This window comes from Periophthalmus magnuspinnatus, chromosome 8, assembly GCF_009829125.3.
Source record: "Periophthalmus magnuspinnatus isolate fPerMag1 chromosome 8, fPerMag1.2.pri, whole genome shotgun sequence".
NCBI classification, from domain to species: domain Eukaryota; kingdom Metazoa; phylum Chordata; class Actinopteri; order Gobiiformes; family Gobiidae; genus Periophthalmus; species Periophthalmus magnuspinnatus.
The window spans coordinates 2,579,615-2,601,180 of NC_047133.1; the positions used below are offsets into that span (position 1 = coordinate 2,579,615).

At 42.2% G+C, this 21,566-nt stretch overlaps 1 protein-coding gene across 1 annotated transcript in view; it reads left to right on the forward strand.

Moving 5' to 3' along the window:
* The window catches only part of LOC117375109 (protein shisa-8), a 112,283-nt gene extending 92,921 nt beyond the window's left edge, over positions 1-19,362 (forward strand). Inside the window, exons 3-4 of the mRNA XM_033971365.2 lie at positions 12,393-12,509; positions 18,890-19,362. Of these exons, the coding sequence (XP_033827256.2) occupies positions 12,393-12,509; positions 18,890-19,362 (590 nt within the window). The remainder of the gene's footprint in view (positions 1-12,392; positions 12,510-18,889) is intronic.
* Positions 19,363-21,566: the final 2,204 nt, after the last annotated feature.

The following is a 21,566-nucleotide window of genomic DNA, read 5'->3' on the forward strand; positions in this document are numbered from 1 at the left end:
TCTTGTGATCTGTTTTACTTGGTTTTGAAAGACAGTAGAGGAAGCTAACGCCCCCTACTGAAATCAGCCATATTTGACCATGACAAGAGACAAAACCAGATCATGGACTAGAACAGGGGCACCCAAACGTTTTTCGCCGAGGGCCATATCTTGAAAAATATTTGACTCAGGGGGCCACAGACCAGTGATCAATACAGTCAATAATTCAGACGGTGCATTTAGTGTTTAGTTTTTTAATTTTGACTTCATACTTTAGTTTTAGTGAATAATTCAGATGGTGCATTTAATATAGTTTTGACTTCATACTTTAAATAAGGCTTGAAATATGTCGTGTTATTTAGGTTATATTGGTGGATTACTCAAATTTAACATAAAAAGTACTGATTATGATCAATTGGGCCAGTTCACCTGAAGAAAATTGGTCTGAGGGCCGCATATGGCCCCCAGGCCGTAGTTTGGACACCCCTGGACTAGAACAATGCCACGGTCATCGCTACTGAAAGCAACAAATACCAGAGCTGGATCAGAGAGGCCATCGAGGTCCACACACGAGGTCCAACGAGCATAAATCGAGACGAGGGAGTGTTCACCTTATCACACACATGGATGCAGTTCTGGAGACGCCGTCAGTCAGTAGGGGGCGTAGTCAGTAGGGGGCGTAAGCTTCCCCAACTGTAAGAAGTAGTTGAATCATGTAAAGATAAACAAATGCTCCTGTCTGACAAAAAGAATCAAAGGAATCGAGAGCTTCATATTGATTTTTTCCCCGCTCACTTTCCTCTGTAAGGCTCTGAGTGAGTGACAGCTGGATTCAACCAATCACAGTGAAGTTTGAGCATTCACAAGAAGAAGAATGTTTTGTTTTTCATATTGTCGCACAGGTGCAGTAAAAAATGGTCTACGTCTGCTACACTCGGGCAGTACATATGTTTAGACGTAAGGATTAATGGATTCTATTGTGAGATATGGATTTCGTTGTTGAACCGGCTCTGACTGAGGAGAGAAAATCTTGGCTGGAGGCACGTGGTCCTTTCTCGGGTCTGCTCTTTGCGTTTTTTTTTAAAATATAATTCCGTTTTGTCACTTTCCCACGATGGGCCGTCGCTGTCATTATTCAAATGTAGTTTACGGCAGGTTGATTTGCGACGCGCTTTTGATTTTCCATATTGCCGTATATATATTTTTAAATAAAACGCCATCTGTTTCATATTTCCTTTACGTGCTCTCCGCCCCTTCTTCTCTCGCTCCTGTCCATCTCCCTCTGCAGGACACAATAGCCAATTAGCAGTCGGAGCAGGAACACGGACTCTGGACTCCCCCACCCCTGACTCCCGATGTCCCAGGTGGCCCCGCGAGCGAATGACCCCCAGCTCCACCTAAATAATGAGCCGGAGCTACAAACACTATAGGCTGTTGTTGGAGTCGCCGGTGGAAAGGTCGACTTGAAGGTCAAACCGTGAACAGGCTGCGTACGTAGGGTTTGTGTGCGAGCTCTCGTGTGACGGAGCATCAATCAGCGTTAGGCACGGTGGGTGGGTGGGCGCGCGAGGCAGGAGATTCACGCTTTAGGAGCAGCAGAGAAGAGCCGGCTCCACATCGACCAGACAAAGAGGCTGGAGCGTGCGGCGATGGAGGGAAAGCGCGCCGCTGTCCTCCGGGCGGCTCGCGTGTGCGTGTAATTGAAGCGTGTCCGGTAAACAGGAGCAGGGTCCGATGGGGGGGGGGGGGATTATTCAAGAACAGGACCGTGCAGCAGCCCACGAATAGAGACCCTCACTCGATATCAGCGCCGAGACTGAGAATTAGCTGGATCAGTTAAGCCGATATCCTGGTTCAACATATAATCAGCTGTAATTGGTCCAGAAAGTTTCATGTTTTAACTTTTATTTACACAAAACTGTTCCGTAGATACTTAAAATAACAGCAACATAACACATTTGGATCAGCTTTGGCGTATTTTATTTTTCTATAAAGGAAATAAATGTCATATCAACAGATGCTTAAAGCTATAGTATCGAAATCGGTATCGAAAAAGCTGGATCCGTGGGAATTATTGGTGGTTTTAAAGATTAATTCTAACGTGTATTCAAGATTTAAACCAGAGAATGATCAAAAATGGGAATCCTGCGTGATCAGCCTTTTTCCTTAACATTTGGAGCTTTTCTGTGACCAGTTTGCATGTTCTCCCAGTGTCTCCGTTGGTGTATTGCAGTTTTCCAGAGCTTCATTGCACTTAAAACTCGACGGGATTTATTGGAGCGATGCGCTGTACTGTGTTAATACTAATTTCACATCATTTTGGACATCGGTTGTTATTAAAACGACATCACGCATCGTTAGAAATCTCATATTCTTCAGCTTCTATTCGTAATGTTTTGTGTTTGACGACGCACAAAACAAAACGCTACAAGACTGAAATCAGCCAGCCCCGTGTCTTTTGTTTCTGACTGTACGTGGAGACCATTTTAAGCCGCTTCTCCTCCACTATAGGTCCTCTATTAAAATTCCCAGTGGCTCTCTCTGTTCCAGGAGCTGTAATGGGGCTGCTGAGTGAAGGACAGAGGGGCTGGCTCCAGGTTTTATGGTGCACTCACTTTGGGAATAGGAATGAGACCGGTCGTGTATGAATACCACCGTGTACCGCCGTGTACCACCGTGTACCACCGTGTACCGCCGTGTACCACCGTGTACCACCGTGTACCACCGTGTACCACCGTGTACATCCCACACTGGAGCTGCTTCAGAGCGTGTAAAGTTTAGTCCTGGTTTAGTCCATTCAGTTCAATTTGTGTTTATTCCAGAGTCATGGTCCATTTTTTTTAATTTATATTATTTATTTATAACTTTTCTTACTTTTTTTTTTTTTTTTTTACATACAACATGAAACACACAAACGAACAGTACAGGTTACAGACTGGTCTAGAAGACATCTATATAAAATATTCCAATCCAGGATCCATAAAAGTGTGCAGTAGTTCAAGTCCAAAGTGTCTGTCCATTCGAGTCTATTTGAGACTTAAGTCCAGTTGCTTCCAGTAGCTTCTTCCATCTGTCCATGAAGAGCTGAGAATTTCCATCAATATAATATCCACGTTTGATCATAGACAAGAGAGAAACGGAGGGAGGACGTCATGGTCCATTTTTAAAAACAAAACAAACACTCAACATTTACGTTTCCACCAGTGTCTCACATCTGGGACCGATTATTATTTCATTTTCTTACTTGTTCAGCTGCAAATAAAACTGTACATTAAAGCTCTTAGTGGAAAGTGTTGAGCCGAGCAGTGACAAACATCTCAGTCGCACTCGTCCATCAAGAGCACCCGCAGAGAGCACCTGTAAAGTGTCATTATAATCCACCCGCAGCCTCTGGAGACGGGCTTTTACAATGAGTCCAGAGGTGAACAATGTGATTTAAACATCAACTTTACCTCATCAGAACATGAACTAAACTTGAACATAAGAGGATGAGTGTGAATGAAATGATGCTTTTATTTTTGTCGTTAGTGAATTGTGCGTTTATGTTGTGTTACAGACGAACCAGGTGTGATGGAAAAGTACAAGTCGGTTTAAACAAGTCGTAAAGTAATTGGACTAAGTTGAAAAGTTGAATGGTCCACAGCTGGTGAAAGCATGTTTTTTTTCTCTTTACTCTTAAATCTTGAGTTGATTACTTTGTGTCTTAAGGAGGTGAACTTGTTTTTCTGTAGGAATGTGACACAAACGTATTTTAAGATGTCTGGTACTGGTGTTCCTCTTCAGGTTGACAAAAGGTCTAGTAATCCATCTTTTAGTGACTGCAGGCCTCTCTTTGTGACGTATTCTACCTCTCTGTAAACAGCTAACTGTACATCCCTTTGTGACCTTGTACGGACAGTGTGTAAATTGAGTCAAGTCCTTATAAGACCTGTCTTCTGTGGATAGGACCTTGAAGGGGCTTTAAGTACTGAAAAACTGCAGTACTGAAATGTATCACATGTGCCCTGCTGTCTGTAACTTCATTCATCTGATCAGATAAACTTCTTTCAACTCTCTGCCCGGTCTGCCATCTCTTCCTTCACGATTACAGCTGGGTAATATAAAAGTAAATATAAAATAACAGAAAGGCCGAGTGAATGTGGGGAGGGGACTGAGATGTTCTACTGACAGAGAAGGAAACTGTTGGAATGTCAAGCTGTTCATAAAAAGGCCGGTTTGAGGAGGAGACGGTGAAGAAGAGGAGACTTCATGAGAGCATGTATAGCACATATGTCAAACTCAAGGCCCGGGGGCCAAATGTGGCCCGCCACATCATTTTATTTGGCCCGTGAGAAGGTAAATTAAGGCTTGACTGTCATTTTAAATATAAGTCTGTTTGCATTAAATTTAATGTTTGCATTGACAATAAACTAATGAGATTTTCCCAACAAGTGACACTGAGAAATATTTGCAAATTGTTCAGGAAGAGGAACATTTTTGGCGTGGAAGGCAGTTTCAAGAAAGATGCTAAAGGTGAATAAAAGTTTGTGCTTTAAGGAGAAAATCTGTATGTTTTTTGTGTTATGAGGTGAGGTCGGTACAATCTACGTTGACATTTTGACACCAAACACGGAGCTAAGTATTAAAAAGTGAGTCTGCAAGAAAAACAACAAATTGTCCAATAATTAAAAGGCTAAAAAAGTCTGTTTTTGAAGCAGAGCTGAAGAAAAATGTCAGTTTATCAGGAAATTCACATACACGAATACGTAATATTTGCAACTTGAATAAGTAATAAATACAGAAACAGTTATTTAACAAGTTTAAAATTAGTTACATTTATTTTACATGACATTTGTTTACATTTAGTGACATTTATCCTGCCGCACAGTCACATCTGGCCCTTGATGGCGGCCATTTTGCTGCTGTGGCCCTCGGTGAAAATGAGTTTGACGCCTCTGATGTATAGTTTCTTCTTCTGTGCTCCTTCCCTCTGATCCGCTCTGATCAGAGTAAATGAAAGTCTAATACCTGTTTCTGAGTCTTTTTTGGTAAACCAGCGCGTCGAGAACAGGGTTTTCTTGAGCAACAACATCCTGCATAGTCTATAAACATCATCATCATCATCATCTGCCATGTCCACAGTGATGATCTGCCCAAGATATTTAACTTTATCTATAACCTTCTATTGTTAGTTGTTGTTTTAAGTTGCACTCAGGGAAGAGGAGTGAAACCAGTGCTATACATGTGCACAAAAAAAGGTGTAGTTCTGTTTTACTTGAATAATTCAGCCTAAGTTTATTTCTTTCGTCCTGGTTTAGTCCCGTTTTACTGAAAGAGGCCGTTCAAAAAGTGGCTTTTTCGGCGTAATTTTGGTCGACTTCTGGAAAAGGCCAGTGTGTGATCTCCCCCCGAGCGTAATTACACAGACTTAATCCTGTTTTTGAAAGCAGCGGGTTATCGGTAATTTGCAAGAATAAAATATGCACTTAATATGTCGAACTGTTAGACTTTTGCTGCACAATATTAAACGAGAAAAGTAAAGATTTGGGGGGATTTAAACGGTCAGTCTGAATGTGTTTAGTTGAGATTATTGTTGAGATTCATGTTTGTTCTTTCACTTTATGGCGTTCTGAATTAGTTTGATAAATCATCCTTAAATATATTGGTCATATTTAGCATCTCCTTGTTTTGTTGTGCTGGTTTAGCCCCCGGTTTTGTCCACGAAACTAGTCCTGCACTTACGTATCAACAAAAGGATTCGCAGATATCTGTTAGCATCAGGTCGCTCACTAAACGCTCCACTGTCCCTCTCTCATCACGCAGCTCTTGTGTGTTTCTGTGCGTCCCGTTTTCTCTCCGAGTGGAATCAGCTTTTCCTTCGTCTCACTTTCATCCTTTATTTCCTTTTTTTTTCTGCAGCATCAAACGTCTCTTCAGTAATATTTCAGAAAGACACAAATACGCACGACCCATGGCCTTACTTCATATCCGCGCGCATACATAAGTAATTAACCCCAGTACTGAAGCGTGATCTTTTTTTCAAACGGCTCTGAACATGGGCAGAAGTGGTCCTCCTCGCTGAGCTGTGGAAAATACTCCTCGACTCTTGATGATGATGATAAGCGAATTCTGTTTCTGCAGGTTTCCCTCGTTGACTCAGTGTGGTAATTTGCATCAATGACAGTTTTAGGAAGGTTTTTTAGTTCGTTTTTTGTTTGTTTTTTACAGAGCTTTTCATCTAAATTTACTGGAACCAGATAGTATATATGTAGAAAAGACTAAATTAAATCTGTTACTGGACAAATTGTTGTAGAAATAAAGATGTTTCGCTGTTCGTCCAATCCGCTTCTTCACTTCTGAACCAAAGAACTTACACTGATTTGTCCAGTTGACAGATTATTTTCGTTTTTTGTCGTGGATCAGACCTGGACGACTGAGGAATCACACAGACACATGTTTAGTATCTTTATATTGTCTTGAATATTAACCTCGATGATAAATTTAAAAGCTCCTACACAATAATAATAACATTTAAAAAGAGGTACAGTATAAACATGACTTTTTGAAAATGACAGTACAGGAGTGATTCATGTGAACTCTCCTGGTTTGTAGTTTTGTCTTTTGTTGCATATTGAGTCATTTGTTGTAAAACTGATGCTGCTTTTCTTTGAATTCTTGTGTGTTATTATTAAAATGAGTGAGGCATTAAAAGTATATATATATATTTTTTTTTTTTTTACTTCAGTCTAAACCCTTTCGGTCATGATAGAAATGTTATGTACAACGTGGTACAGTTTGAATAATGTTTGATTTGAATGCAATGACTGAATAAATAAAAAATAAAATAAAAAAATATAAATAAATAAAAAAAACATATAAAAAATTTATAAATAAATAAATGAAATAAAGTAAAATAAAAAAAAATAAAATAAAGTAAAAAAATAAAAAAATTCACACTTCTCTGACTGAATAAATAAAAAATAAAATAAAAAAATAAAAATAAAAAAAAATAAATAAAAAAAAATTCACACTTCTCTGTACTTGGTTATGTTCCCCTGTCGCTTCAATCCGCTTGTTTTTGATTATAGAGCTGGAGTAAATGTGTGAATGTAAATGTAATAGTTTAGTGAATCACTGAATCAGAATCAGAAAAGTGAAGGTTATTTCCATTTTCACTGAACAAAATGTACAAACTAGGAACTTGCTTCTATGATAATTTCAGGAAAACATCACAAACTTCACATCACAGTTTAACTTTTAACTTTTTTCATTTTTACTTTGCCACACATAAAGTCTTCCCTCTTAAAGTATTCGTCTATAAGCCTGTATTACGTAAACATACTATAAGTGCAGATAAAATGCTCCACTATAGGATGAGTCTGAGGTGAAGTATAAAGAGGCTTTGTCAGCGTTTGGGTGGATTTCATAGATTTGTAAGAAAAGCCCCAGGGTTTCGCTCGGCCTCAGTGATGAGTCTGTTTAACGTTCACACAACTTCAATTATTCATCAGCCGCATAAGTACAGGACGTACGCCACCTGTTAGTACGGGATATACACACGTTTACCCCGTATATTTACAGGATATACACACGTTTACCCCGTATATTTACAGGATATACACACGTTTACCCTGTATATTTACAGGATATACACACGTTTACCCCGTATATTTACAGGATATACACACGTTTACCCCGTATATTTACAGGATATACACACGTTTACCCCGTATATTTACAGGATATACACACGTTTACCCCGTATATTTACAGGATATACACACGTTTACCCCGTATATTTACAGGATATACACACGTTTACCCCGTATATTTACAGGATATACACACGTTTACCCCGTATATTTACTGGATATACACACATTTACCCCGTATATTTACTGGATATACACACATTTACCCCGTATATTTACAGAAAAAATAAAAGAATAGAAAAGAAAAAATTAAAGAATTAGAATAGAAAAGAATAGAAAATAAAATAATCAAATAGAAAAAATAAAATAAAAAATAGAATAGAAAATAAAATAGAACAAAATAGAAAAGAATAGAAAAGGATAGAATAGAAAAGAATAGAAAGTAAAATAAAATAAAAGAATAGAAAAGAAAAGAATAAAATAGAAAAGGATAGAAAATAAAAGAATAGAATAGAAAATTAAATAAAAGAACAGAAAATAAAAGAACAGAACAGAGCAGTGGTACCAAAAGTTATAACTGAAAACGAGCAGATCCTACTTTCACTTATTATACATCCAAAATGTGTAAATTATAATCTTTAAACTTGTCTGAAAATAAAAACATCTTGTGTTTTTACTGGTGCTGTCCGTGGTGCTGAAACTGTGGTATTTGTTTTACATGGAAATATCCCCGTGAACATATTCTCCACTCCCCAGTGTGTGTTTTATGCTCTCTCTTCCAAACAAAAGCCGTGTCACTCTGCATTTAAGCACATAGCTGTCCGCTCAATGATGTAACGTAGTAGATTTGCAGTCACCCAGTACAACGTAGCGGGTAGGCTGAGCTAAAGGCTGGAAGTAATGGTGTTATCCTGGGATAAGCCCTGGTTTACCCTTCACATGGGCCCACGGAGGCTGCATCGGAATAAGTCATTTTACTCCATTGAACACAGAAAGAGCAGCGTGAGGACAGAGGCAACGGAGGCAACGCAATCAGCTCCTCCTCGCAGCCATTTTGTCAGACTCTTTATACGTCCGTAAACACGACCAGTAAAAACACAGCCAGTCAACAGGAGGACGTTTATTACAGCAAAGCCACGTACTCTGAGCTAAAAGAGTGCACTGCGGAGACGAGAAAGGCTCTTTAAGTCGAGAAAGAGCACAGACATATGTAAAATACTAGATCTGTAATGATTATTATGAAATGAGAGACATGAACGATGTTGTTGGGGTTGAGTTTGTCTTGGAAATTGAACTGTAGAGGTTTGAATGGAAGTCAAATCTGTTTATAAAAGCAGTTCTTAGCGTCAAAATCTAACCATAAAGCATTTGTTTATCGTCTGAGTAAGGCTGCTGCGCTGTTAGCATGCTATTTATTGCTAGTTAATCAGGCTTTTTCAGGTTTAAAATGAACAAATTGTGTTTTTCATGCTTTTTTAGATGGTAAAAATCAGGTACTTGGACTATAGATACTAATGTACGGTGCTACAACTGCGTTCGTCGCGTCATTTAGTTACTGCATTGTATTGAAGATGTAGCTTTACATAGAAAAGGGTTCACTCAGGGGTGATGATTAATCCTAGTATTTTCTTAAAACGAAACATATCGCACTTGGAAAATGTTTTTAACGACCACCCAGTCCCCGCACGGCTTCACTTCAAAGAGCCACAGTCCTTGAGTTAATGTCGTTCGCCTTATTTTAACAACCTCAGGTCTTACGATTGCGTGCGTTTTCCTCGTCCAAAGCTCCGGTCAGGAGTGTAATTCGCCGCGTGGTTGAGGAAATAGTAGGATCTAGAAGAGGAGAAGAATCGAGAGTGTATTTGGTGCTTTGATGTGGAGCTTGGCTGAATTAGGACATCACCAGCGGAACTGCGTCAGCAAAACAAAACAAAACAAATGCGTGCTGGCAGAGAGCACGCACGTGAACGCCACAGAGTTCACGTGTACATACGGCGTGCGCGCGTAAGCCGTAATGTACGTGCACACATATTTACGCCCGGAGGTCCCGGAAAAACTAGTTCACTCCTTTTGTCTCGGCGAGATCATGCATATTCCAGTGAAGTTCATTATATTCACGCACAGGCGGCTTCTCCTGCTTAAACTTAATGATTTGGATTTTTACTTCGCGCGTCTCGGTTCATTTAGGTCTGGGGAAAAATTAAGCAAAACAAAAAAAAAATATTGTAATTTGATGAGATCTGAACAAAATGCAGACGTTGTAGGGATGTGGTGAGAATTAGAACCGCTTAAAAAAGATAATTAATTGTTAAAAAAAGAGTATTCTCCTTTAATTTACACCACGCTTCGAAAATCCAATTAGTTCTCCGCACGTGCCGTATCTCCGCCTAATATATTGTAATCAAATCAAAAGCGTTTTTTACAGAAATCGTGTTGCACCACCCGACCAGAAAAGACAACAATAGCGCCGCGGTTAAGACTTCAGAAATGCTTTTATGACTTTATCAGTTCACGTTTCAGTCTTTTCTCAAACGTTAAAGCGGAAGTATTACACAAAATTGGCGTTTTACAGCGTCCTCTTCTCGTTTACCCTTTCGAAAGTTGTATTTAGCGTGATCCGTTCATGCTCGGGTGACGTTTAAACTCCTGAAATCAAAGACAATCGATCACTATTTCACTGCCCACTGCTCTGTACTTACTTTGTTTTCCAATTTTTATTTATTATTCATTTTGGTCTACAGTGGTCCCTCGTTTACGTTCTAAAAATAACCCACAATAAGCGAAATCCGTGAAGTATCAGCTTTATTTTTTACAATTTAAGGCTGTAAAACCCCCTCACCACACACTTTATACACTTTTCTCACACAGGCGTTAACATTTTCTCACATTTCTCTCTCGTTTAAACTCTCTCAAAGTTCAAACCTTCGTAGGCGTCTTTGTCGGTGCAGAACGTTTCATCGACATTGTGGGTTTTGTCGGGGAGAAAACAAATTGCAAACGTACAGCACTTCAGAGTCACACTGAGATCCAACGTTTATGTAAATTTGTCTGAACACATTCTGTACTGGACAGGAGACACGGCACGGAGGAGACTGATGGACAATGGTCTACAGTCCAACAGCCAATCAGGACGCACGACACAACGGTCTACAGTCCAACAGCCAATCAGGACGCACGACACAACGGTCTACAGTCCAACAGCCAATCAGGACGCACGACACAATGGTCTACAGTCCAACAGCCAATCAGGACGCAGAACACAATGGTCTACAGTCCAACAGCCAATCAGGACACAGAACACAATGGTCTACAGTCCAACAGCCAATCAGGACGCAGAACACAATGGTCTACAGTCCAACAGCCAATCAGGACGCACGACACAATGGTCTACAGTCCAACAGCCAATCAGGACGCACGACACAATGGTCTACAGTCCAACAGCCAATCAGGACGCACAACACAACGCACATTCATTAAAAAAACAAGCAAAACTGTACAAAAAAAAAATCTGCAAAACAGCGAGGCCACAAAAGGTGAACAGCGATTTCGTGAGGGACAACTGTAAATGAAAAAAAAAAATAAATTCAGTGATTTGCTAACGCTCGCTGCCGAAAACTTTACTCATTCATCATCCGCTCCCACTGGAATCCTGACTTTTCTAACACAAAACTCTGACCCGAGTTTCTTTTCATAAGTCACTTGTGATTAAAATGCGATTTAAACTGTCCAAAGTATAACACGGTGATCTACAGCAGAGAAAAGCGCCGTATATCTTCTTTAACGCTCCTGGGGTTGTTTACAATATGCTCCCTGAACAGAATCCTACTTTTTAAACACTGACTGTAAATCCAACCGCAATCGCAATAGAAAAATCCTTCTATTTTTGTCTAAAACGACGCCGGCTCGTCTCCAGCTTTTGTTTCTTATCTGTCTCACATCCAGTTCGAGCCCGTGCGCCCCGTTTTCGTGCAAACAGACCCTGCGCCTTTTTCAAAAGTCATTTCATCTTTCGCTCTGCTGAAGGTCATTCACTGAAATATGTATTTTGAAGGTGTTGCTGGATGAATGGGCGGGCGGATGCGTGCATTAAATTACAATGCACATTTGTGGCTCTCTGCTCGTCGCTCCGGGGGGTCCTCGCTCTGGTGTCGCTGTTGCATATCAATTACGCGGCGAAGTGCGGATCCATTTCTAATTCAATCAGTCAGGGCTGGTGTCACGCCCCTGGATCGCTGCTCTGCCGTTACTTCCTCTTTTTTGCTTCATTTCAAAAGGAACTTGCACAGATATAAGGGAATATAAAAGAAAGTACTACGACCGGATGGTAAAAATTATGTTCTATTATGTAAAGAAAGTTTTTTTTAAATATAATCGTGGTATCAGAATCTGTATTGAGTATCGAGTTTATTCCTTAGTATCGAAATCAAGTTTGAAATTTTAGTATCGTGACAAAACTGGGTCACACGGGAGGAGCTGGAGGACGTGTCTGGGGTGAGGGAAGTCTGGGAGTCCCTGCTTAGACTGCTGCCCCCGCGAAGAAAAGAAAGAAGAAGAAAATGGATGGACGGAAGTGAAATCAAATAGTAAAAAGATATTTGTAGTACATTTTGCAGTAAGATTAAGACGTCGGAGTCGTCGTGACCACAGAGAAAATCGGTGTCACTAACAGAAAACGTTTGAGGTGATTCGGGGTGTGAAGGTCGTGGAGCGAGTGAAGAGTAAAAAGGAGGGATTGTACTTTTCCGTCGTTTGCTGATACTCGTCTGTCTCTTCTCTCCTCAGAGCACAACCATTTAAACAACGCGTCTCTGTCTCCCCTGGGCCCGGCCATGGCCCTGTCTCACCCCCACAACAACCTGGGAATGGGCTTCAATAAGTACACCAGCCTGAAGACTCTGGGTGAGTCCGCACGATACACGATACACGATACAGTACACGATACACGATACAATACACGATACAGTACACCAGCCTCAAGACTCTGGGTGAGTCCGCACGATACACGATACACGATACAGTACACGATACACGATACAGTACACGATACACGATACAGTACACCAGCCTCAAGACTCTGGGTGAGTCCGCACGATACACGATACACGATACAGTACACGATACACGATACAGTACACGATACACGATACAGTACACCAGCCTCAAGACTCTGGGTGAGTACGCACGATACACGATACAGTACACGATACACGATACAGTACACGATACAGTACACCAGCCTCAAGACTCTGGGTGAGTATGCACGATACACGATACAGTACACGATACACGATACAGTACACGATACATGATACAGTACACGATACACGATACAGTACACCAGCCTCAAGACTCTGGGTGAGTACGCACGATACACGATACACGATACAGTACACGATACACGATACAGTACACGATACAGTACACCAGCCTCAAGACTCTGGGTGAGTACACACGATACACGATACACGATACAGTACACCAGCCTCAAGACTCTGGGTGAGTACGCACGATACACGATACGATACACGATACAGTACACGATACACGATACAGTACACCAGCCTCAAGACTCTGGGTGAGTACACACGATACACGATACACGATACAGTACACACGATACAGTACACCAGCCTCAAGACTCTGGGTGAGTACACACGATACACGATACACGATACAGTACACGATACACGATACAGTACACGATACACGATACAGTACACCAGCCTCAAGACTCTGGGTGAGTACGCACGATACACGATACAATACACGATACAGTACACCAGCCTCAAGACTCTGGGTGAGTACGCACGATACATGATACACGATACAGTACACGATACAGTACACAATACACAATACAGTACACCAGCCTCAAGACTCTGGGTGAGTCCGCACGATACACGATACACGATACACGATACAGTACACGATACACGATACAGTACACGATACAGTACACCAGCCTCAAGACTCTGGGTGAGTACACACAATACACGATACACGATACAGTACACACGATACAGTACACCAGCCTCAAGACTCTGGGTGAGTACACACGATACACGATACACGATACAGTACACACGATACAGTACACCAGCCTCAAGACTCTGGGTGAGTACGCACGATACACGATACACGATACACGATACAGTACACGATACACGATACAGTACACGATACACGATACAGTACACCAGCCTCAAGACTCTGGGTGAGTACGCACGATACACGATACAATACACGATACAGTACACGATACACGATACAGTACACCAGCCTCAAGACTCTGGGTGAGTACGCACGATACACGATACACGATACAGTACACGATACACGATACAGTACACGATACACGATACAGTACACCAGCCTCAAGACTCTGGGTGAGTCCGCACGATACACGATACACGATACACGATACAGTACACGATACATGATACAGTACACCAGCCTCAAGACTCTGGGTGAGTACGCACGATACACGATACAATACACGATACAGTACACCAGCCTCAAGACTCTGGGTGAGTACGCACGATACATGATACACGATACAGTACACGATACAGTACACAATACACAATACAGTACACCAGCCTCAAGACTCTGGGTGAGTACGCACGATACACGATACAGTACACGATACACGATACAGTACACGATACAGTACACGATACAGTACACCAGCCTCAAGACTCTGGGTGAGTACGCACGATACACGATACGATACACGATACAGTACACAATACACGATACAGTACACCAGCCTCAAGACTCTGGGTGAGTACACACGATACACAATACAGTACATGATACACGATACAGTACACGATACACGATACAGTACACCAGCCTCAAGACTCTGGGTGAGTACACACGATACAGTACACGATACACGATACAGTACACGATACAGTACACGATACACAATACAGTACACCAGCCTCAAGACTCTGGGTGAGTACGCACGATACACGATACAGTACACGATACACAATACAGTACACGATACAGTACACCAGCCTCAAGACTCTGGGTGAGTATGCACGATACACGATACAGTACACGATACACGATACAGTACACGATACATGATACAGTACACGATACACGATACAGTACACCAGCCTCAAGACTCTGGGTGAGTACGCACGATACACGATACAATACACGATACAGTACACCAGCCTCAAGACTCTGGGTGAGTACGCACGATACATGATACACGATACAGTACACGATACAGTACACAATACACAATACAGTACACCAGCCTCAAGACTCTGGGTGAGTCCGCACGATACACGATACACGATACACGATACAGTACACGATACACGATACAGTACACCGGCCTCAAGACTCTGGGTGAGTACGCACGATACACGATACAATACACGATACAGTACACCAGCCTCAAGACTCTGGGTGAGTACGCACGATACATGATACACGATACAGTACACGATACAGTACACAATACACGATACAGTACACCAGCCTCAAGACTCTGGGTGAGTACGCACGATACACGATACGATACACGATACAGTACACGATACACGATACAGTACACCAGCCTCAAGACTCTGGGTGAGTACACACGATACACGATACAGTACACACGATACAGTACACCAGCCTCAAGACTCTGGGTGAGTACGCACGATACACGATACACGATACACGATACAGTACACGATACACGATACAGTACACGATACACGATACAGTACACCAGCCTCAAGACTCTGGGTGAGTACGCACGATACACGATACAATACACGATACAGTACACGATACACGATACAGTACACCAGCCTCAAGACTCTGGGTGAGTACGCACGATACACGATACACGATACAGTACACGATACACGATACAGTACACGATACACGATACAGTACACCAGCCTCAAGACTCTGGGTGAGTCCGCACGATACACGATACACGATACACGATACAGTACACGATACATGATACAGTACACCAGCCTCAAGACTCTGGGTGAGTACGCACGATACATGATACACGATACAGTACACGATACAGTACACAATACACAATACAGTACACCAGCCTCAAGACTCTGGGTGAGTACGCACGATACACGATACAGTACACGATACACGATACAGTACACGATACAGTACACGATACAGTACACCAGCCTCAAGACTCTGGGTGAGTACGCACGATACACGATACGATACACGATACAGTACACAATACACGATACAGTACACCAGCCTCAAGACTCTGGGTGAGTACACACGATACACGATACAGTACACCAGCCTCAAGACTCTGGGTGAGTACACACGATACAGTACACGATACACGATACAGTACACGATACAGTACACGATACACAATACAGTACACCAGCCTCAAGACTCTGGGTGAGTACGCACGATACACGATATATGATACACGATACACGATACAGTACACAATACACGATACAGTACACCAGCCTCAAAACTCTGGGTGAGTACACACGATACATGATACAGTACACGATACACGATACAGTACACGATACAGTACACCAGCCTCAAAACTCTGGGTGAGTACACACGATACACGATACAGTACACGATACATGATACAGTACACGATACAGTACACGATACATGATACAGTACACGATACACGATACAGTACACGATACAGTACACCAGCCTCAGGCAAAGAGGGGCAAAGAGGGGCAAAGAGGGGCAAAGAGGGGCAAAGAGGGGCAAAGAGGGGCAAGCAGCTGACTTGTTTTTTTATTAAATTGTTTTATGCAATTAAAATAAAAAGTAATAAATGTCCAAAAATGAAAACATAACGATTTACAGGTGTCATAGATTATAAGTCTAGAGCAAACACAAGCACAATTCTTTAAATTCATGCAACAAGCCATTTGGTATTTTGCCATAATATTTCAGTTGTAGTTTGAAGAGCGGCTTTTTACACAGCGAGTGATAGTCATGCTATAAGTCGTGTGTAGTGGGGGAGAAGTGTCATTATGTGATCAGAGCAGACACAGCGACACAGTGAAGTTGATGAGGAGCGACTGGCACATGAACATGAGATGTACACATGACGGCCACAGCATACAAGAGCTGGTCCAACCACAGCACGGCACTGACAGGCACGATGACGACTTGTCACTGTCAACGCTCAGTGTGGTGGAACTGCAGAATCAATGCACGCAACACGAAAATATAATACAACTGTGAATATAGAGAATGTTTGTGACTTGAATTCAGAATACAGGCTGCATCCAGTGGGTTTGATTCTGTTACCTCATCAAAAACAGACCCGGAGCTGTGTTTTGTTTCATTCACACCTTTATTATTAGTCCATCTACATCTGCAAAGCTCAAAATGCTCTGGTCCACCTTGTGATGTCATGAAGAGGAAGTTAACAGCTACATTTTACCTTTAGTTCAGTAGAGATTGACAATTCTAGGGCTGAAATGATGCAAATTATTCCAGTAAAGGAGTATAAAAACACAGTGGAGCACATTTTTTTTCTGTTTGGGAGAAGAAAACAGCCAAAACACAACACAACATTACAACATCGATCAGAAAATATCCTAATAAGGGCCTTTAAAAGTCATCCAATCGAACCTTAAATGGTCAAAGTCAACTCATTTTTAACAATATATTATTTTTTACCGTGTCTGGACTTAACAGACTGTATCATCCAATCATCTTTTCACGCATGTTTAGCGATTACAGCCGTGCGATAAAGCCCACTGCCCAAAAACATCCCTCGCTGAGTTCACAAAGTCATGGCTAGGACACACTACGAGGGCTGAGCGTGTGCCAGCTGATACTGCAGGTACCCGGAACACTGCAGTCGGAGCTTAATGAAATGTACAAGGCTTAAGATGGACTATGAGCAATTCAGTTTTGAAGTGACGCCAAGCCCACTCTTTCATAAACTGCCCTCTCCCCGTCCTCCACGTGATCAATAATGCAGCTGGTGTATAATAAATATACTTACATACAAAGATGGGCGGGTACAGGACACAGGACGGGAGAGAAAGAAGGGAAACATAGGACACTACTGTTGCCTTAAGTAAAAAGTATTTGGCAAATATTCAAGCTAAGTACGAAGTAACTGCTTGAACTTAACTTATAATTCATGATGTAGTGTAATTATTAGATGGTTTCGACCAAAAGTATTCGAAAAAGTATTGGGAATGTGCAAGAAAAACAACAATTTCATATTTTACATACCTTAGATTTTAGTCAAATACTGTTACTTCAAGATAATATGAAGTACAACAAGTAACCCCGCTCTAAAAAGTACAATTTATCATAAAAAAAAAGTGACTCAAGTTAATGATATCGGGGCGAAAGTGGCTCAGTAGCTAGAAAACACGTATACCCGAAGGTCAGAGGTTTGATTCCTGCTCTGTCCAAGTTCTGTCGTCGTGTTCTTAAGCAAGACACTTCACCCACATCGTCTAATATGTCTGCGGTGTGTTTATAAATGACTGGATTATGGATTGAATGAATAATTACTACACAGGGTAACGCTTTGAGAGGCTTTGTTGAGCCTGTGAAGCACATTTCAAGTGTAAGACGTTTTATTTCATTAATATGACATGAATGATGACTTACCCACCTTCGGTAATAAAAAAGGCTTAGATGGGTAGATGGATTTGGCTCCGCACAAACGGTACACGATATAAGTGATTTAAAAGGAGAACAGGAGGTGCAGACGTTTGTGGGTGAATCCGTAGCAGATGGGGAGTTGTTGAAACGGAGAGGTGCAGAGGACGGGAGCGTCAGGCGGTGGACACTTAAAACCACAGTTGTTTTGAGAGTCAAGAAACTATTTATGCACAGTTTATTCTGCACAATCTTATAGACGTGGGTGGTATATATCGCTTATACGGGATATGGGGAAGTGATGTTGATAGTTGTCTTATTATAGAAAATTTGCATATTGAATATCATCAATAATCATCAAAAGAAAGTTATCAAAACGCTGCAAAAATATGTGATAAAAAGAAAAAGACTTTAGTTATAAGATGACATTTCTGCACTGCACATGTTCATTTTACAGTTCATTCACACATTTCCTTGCATGTTTTAGCACTTTTATAATGTCTTGCAAATTATACATTGTTATTTTTTTTCTTTTATCACGCAGCTCAAACATTTTCAGCTTTAACTTTCACAAACTTAAATCCTCAAGACTTGTCTGACAGAAAACTAGACAGACTAAGACGTAACATAAATCATGTGTTTTTGTTCTCCATTTGATGCAGATGCAACTACAAGAGATTACTACAAAAGCTACCCGATGCTGGAGTATGCGCACCGCCAGTCCCCGCCCACTTTCCAGCCCATCAACTTCCACCCCAAGGACAAGCCGTTCCTGCCGCCCCCGGACATCCACGCCCCCCTCGCCATCACCATCAACGCCTCGCAGATCCCCAAGCCCAAGATCTCCAAGACCAACACCCACCCACTCACCACCAGCTCCGCGTTCAAAGCCTGGGACCCCAGCAAGAGTCATATCCAGCACAGCCACGTGGGGGCGCTGCACCACCCCATGCCCCAACAGCACCAGGCCCTGCACCCACACAACAGACGTCAGATTTACTCCAACAAGAGGCAGTTCAGCATCGAGACCCTCCCTGAGCTCTTCTCACAGCCGCTGGGCTACGGTCACTCGCCGCTGATGCATCCCAAGCACAAAGGACTGCCCACCAACAGCAAGACGGAGGTCACGGTGTAAGGGACACACGTTTTATCTGAGGCAAACTATTTCAACATATTCTCAGTGTACAAACATGAGGACGTGTGTTTTGGAGCCTGGATGGAGCCACAAGCAGATCACTCTTTGAACCTGGAGGCTGTGCTAAATAATTGAGTGTCCAGTCACAGTGTGAGGCTGCTCTGCTCACACCTCTGACAATCTATGACTATGACTGTGTAAAGCAGCCACTGCACCAGCACACACCTCCAGACTGAGGAGGAGGAGGAGTCTGAGTCTTATTGTGTCGTCAGCTCCCACTGGCCCCGAGCTCTCTGGGAGTGAGATATCAAAGTGGCACTTTGGAACACACCGGAGGGCCCAAAGAGGAACTGGCAAAGTACACACAACAAGTACACAAGGCTCAACAGTTGTGCAGTGACCGTAGTGATATCTATTAGACACAAAACTATCTTTGTACATCAGCATTTGTACTACTTATACTCTTTTCAAGTTTGTAGCATACACAAAGTATGTGTACTGACAGTGATGTGTCTCTATTTACAATCATCAAAGTATTTTCCCACATGAGAAATGTATAGCCTACTCTTCAATGTCCACATGATAGAAAAAAGGATCGATGTGAAGGAGTGCATGCATGCAGGAGTCCAAAAAGTTTCAATCTCTGAAAAAGTCAGAGATTGTCAGTCACTGGTGATGTTTCTGTCTTTCTCCAAAGGGCTGTTGTTACTCAAGACGACAGAAACGTTTAGAGTGCAGAAAATACTCAATTATAAGTCATTACGATATTTTACATCAAAAAGATGCCAACACGACAGAGCACAGTGCGTCAATAAAGAATCTAACTTCTATCATACACATTGTATTAGGGCCCTTAAATAACAGTGACGGTGTTTGGGTGGGTGCACAGGGCTAACTGTTTGAGCTTGAGCAGCACCGTGGTCCAGAGCCTGGCTCAGGCCCTGATAAACTCACCTTCATTTGTTTCCCTGCACAGAGCATATGCTTGGCAAAGGCAGAGGACAGCAGACAGGTGGTGAAGCTAATCATACAGTGGAGTTTACCCCACACACACACACGTTTAGTGCTTTTCTCTCTATTGAACTCATACTTGCTCCTCCATAATGCCTGACCTTAGTCCTCTGTAGTGTAAATAACAGTTTGAGTGCTGTGTACGAGCCACTTCTATGTCTGCCTGTTCACGGTGGCTGTGTGCCCACCAGAGGTAGTCCCAGTGGACTATCAGAGCTCAGACACTCTGAGCTTGCTTCTATCACATACAACACAGGCTCATGAATGGCCAGATGCTTCACAATATATTATTCACATCGGGAGATTTACTGCCTCCATCTGCCACTTTCACATGAGCCCAGTCGCTTTGCTATGGCTCAGATCCACTCTGCTGTTGGAGGACTTTCTTTAGAAGGACTTACTGCATCTCAGCTTCTTATCAATAATAATTAATGAGAGAAATCTCTGTGGCTGAGACATATTTTCTTTACCCCATTCTGAAAGCATACTTACTGGGCTTACACTGTGCGATTTTTGGGCCAATTTGACACAAATTTTGAAATGCACATGACAGTTTTCCAATCAGACCCAGTTTCAGCTCGTCCATGTGTCCGAGTCATGCAGTGTCCAGGTGATTACGAGCTATGATCACCTGCTCACGATGAACACATGACCGCTCATCACGTGGTCGCAGGGATATCAGACATGTTTCATATTTGTCACGAGTCGTGGGGTTCGGGTGAGAGCAGCATGTGCGTGTAAAATACAGCTGCAGACGTACGTAAACACAGCTCTAATGGGCTGGAGCGAGGAGGAGGAGGTGAGCTGGAGCAATAAAGCCCCTCTGACACGTAATCTGAACAAATCATCACACACAAGAGCCAGAAAAGTTTGATGACAAAAGCCTCGGACAAAAGCCTCATTAAACAAAGCACTGCTAAAGTTAAGTGTGCCAACAGTTTGCTAACATACTCAAATGATGTTTTGGGAGTTTAAACGTGCATGTACGTAAAGAGAACAGGATCAGCAGCATCTTACAGTGTGAGCAGGTCTGGACCATCACTCCAGTCTGCACACTCCCAATTTGAGCCTCGTATGTCACAAAATGGCACAGTGTCAGCCCATTTTAAGGCTTTGGGGCAGGGCTGTGGCTGACGGGTACGGCACATAGAGGGACATACATTAGAACATTAGCATTTGGATGTTTGCCAGAA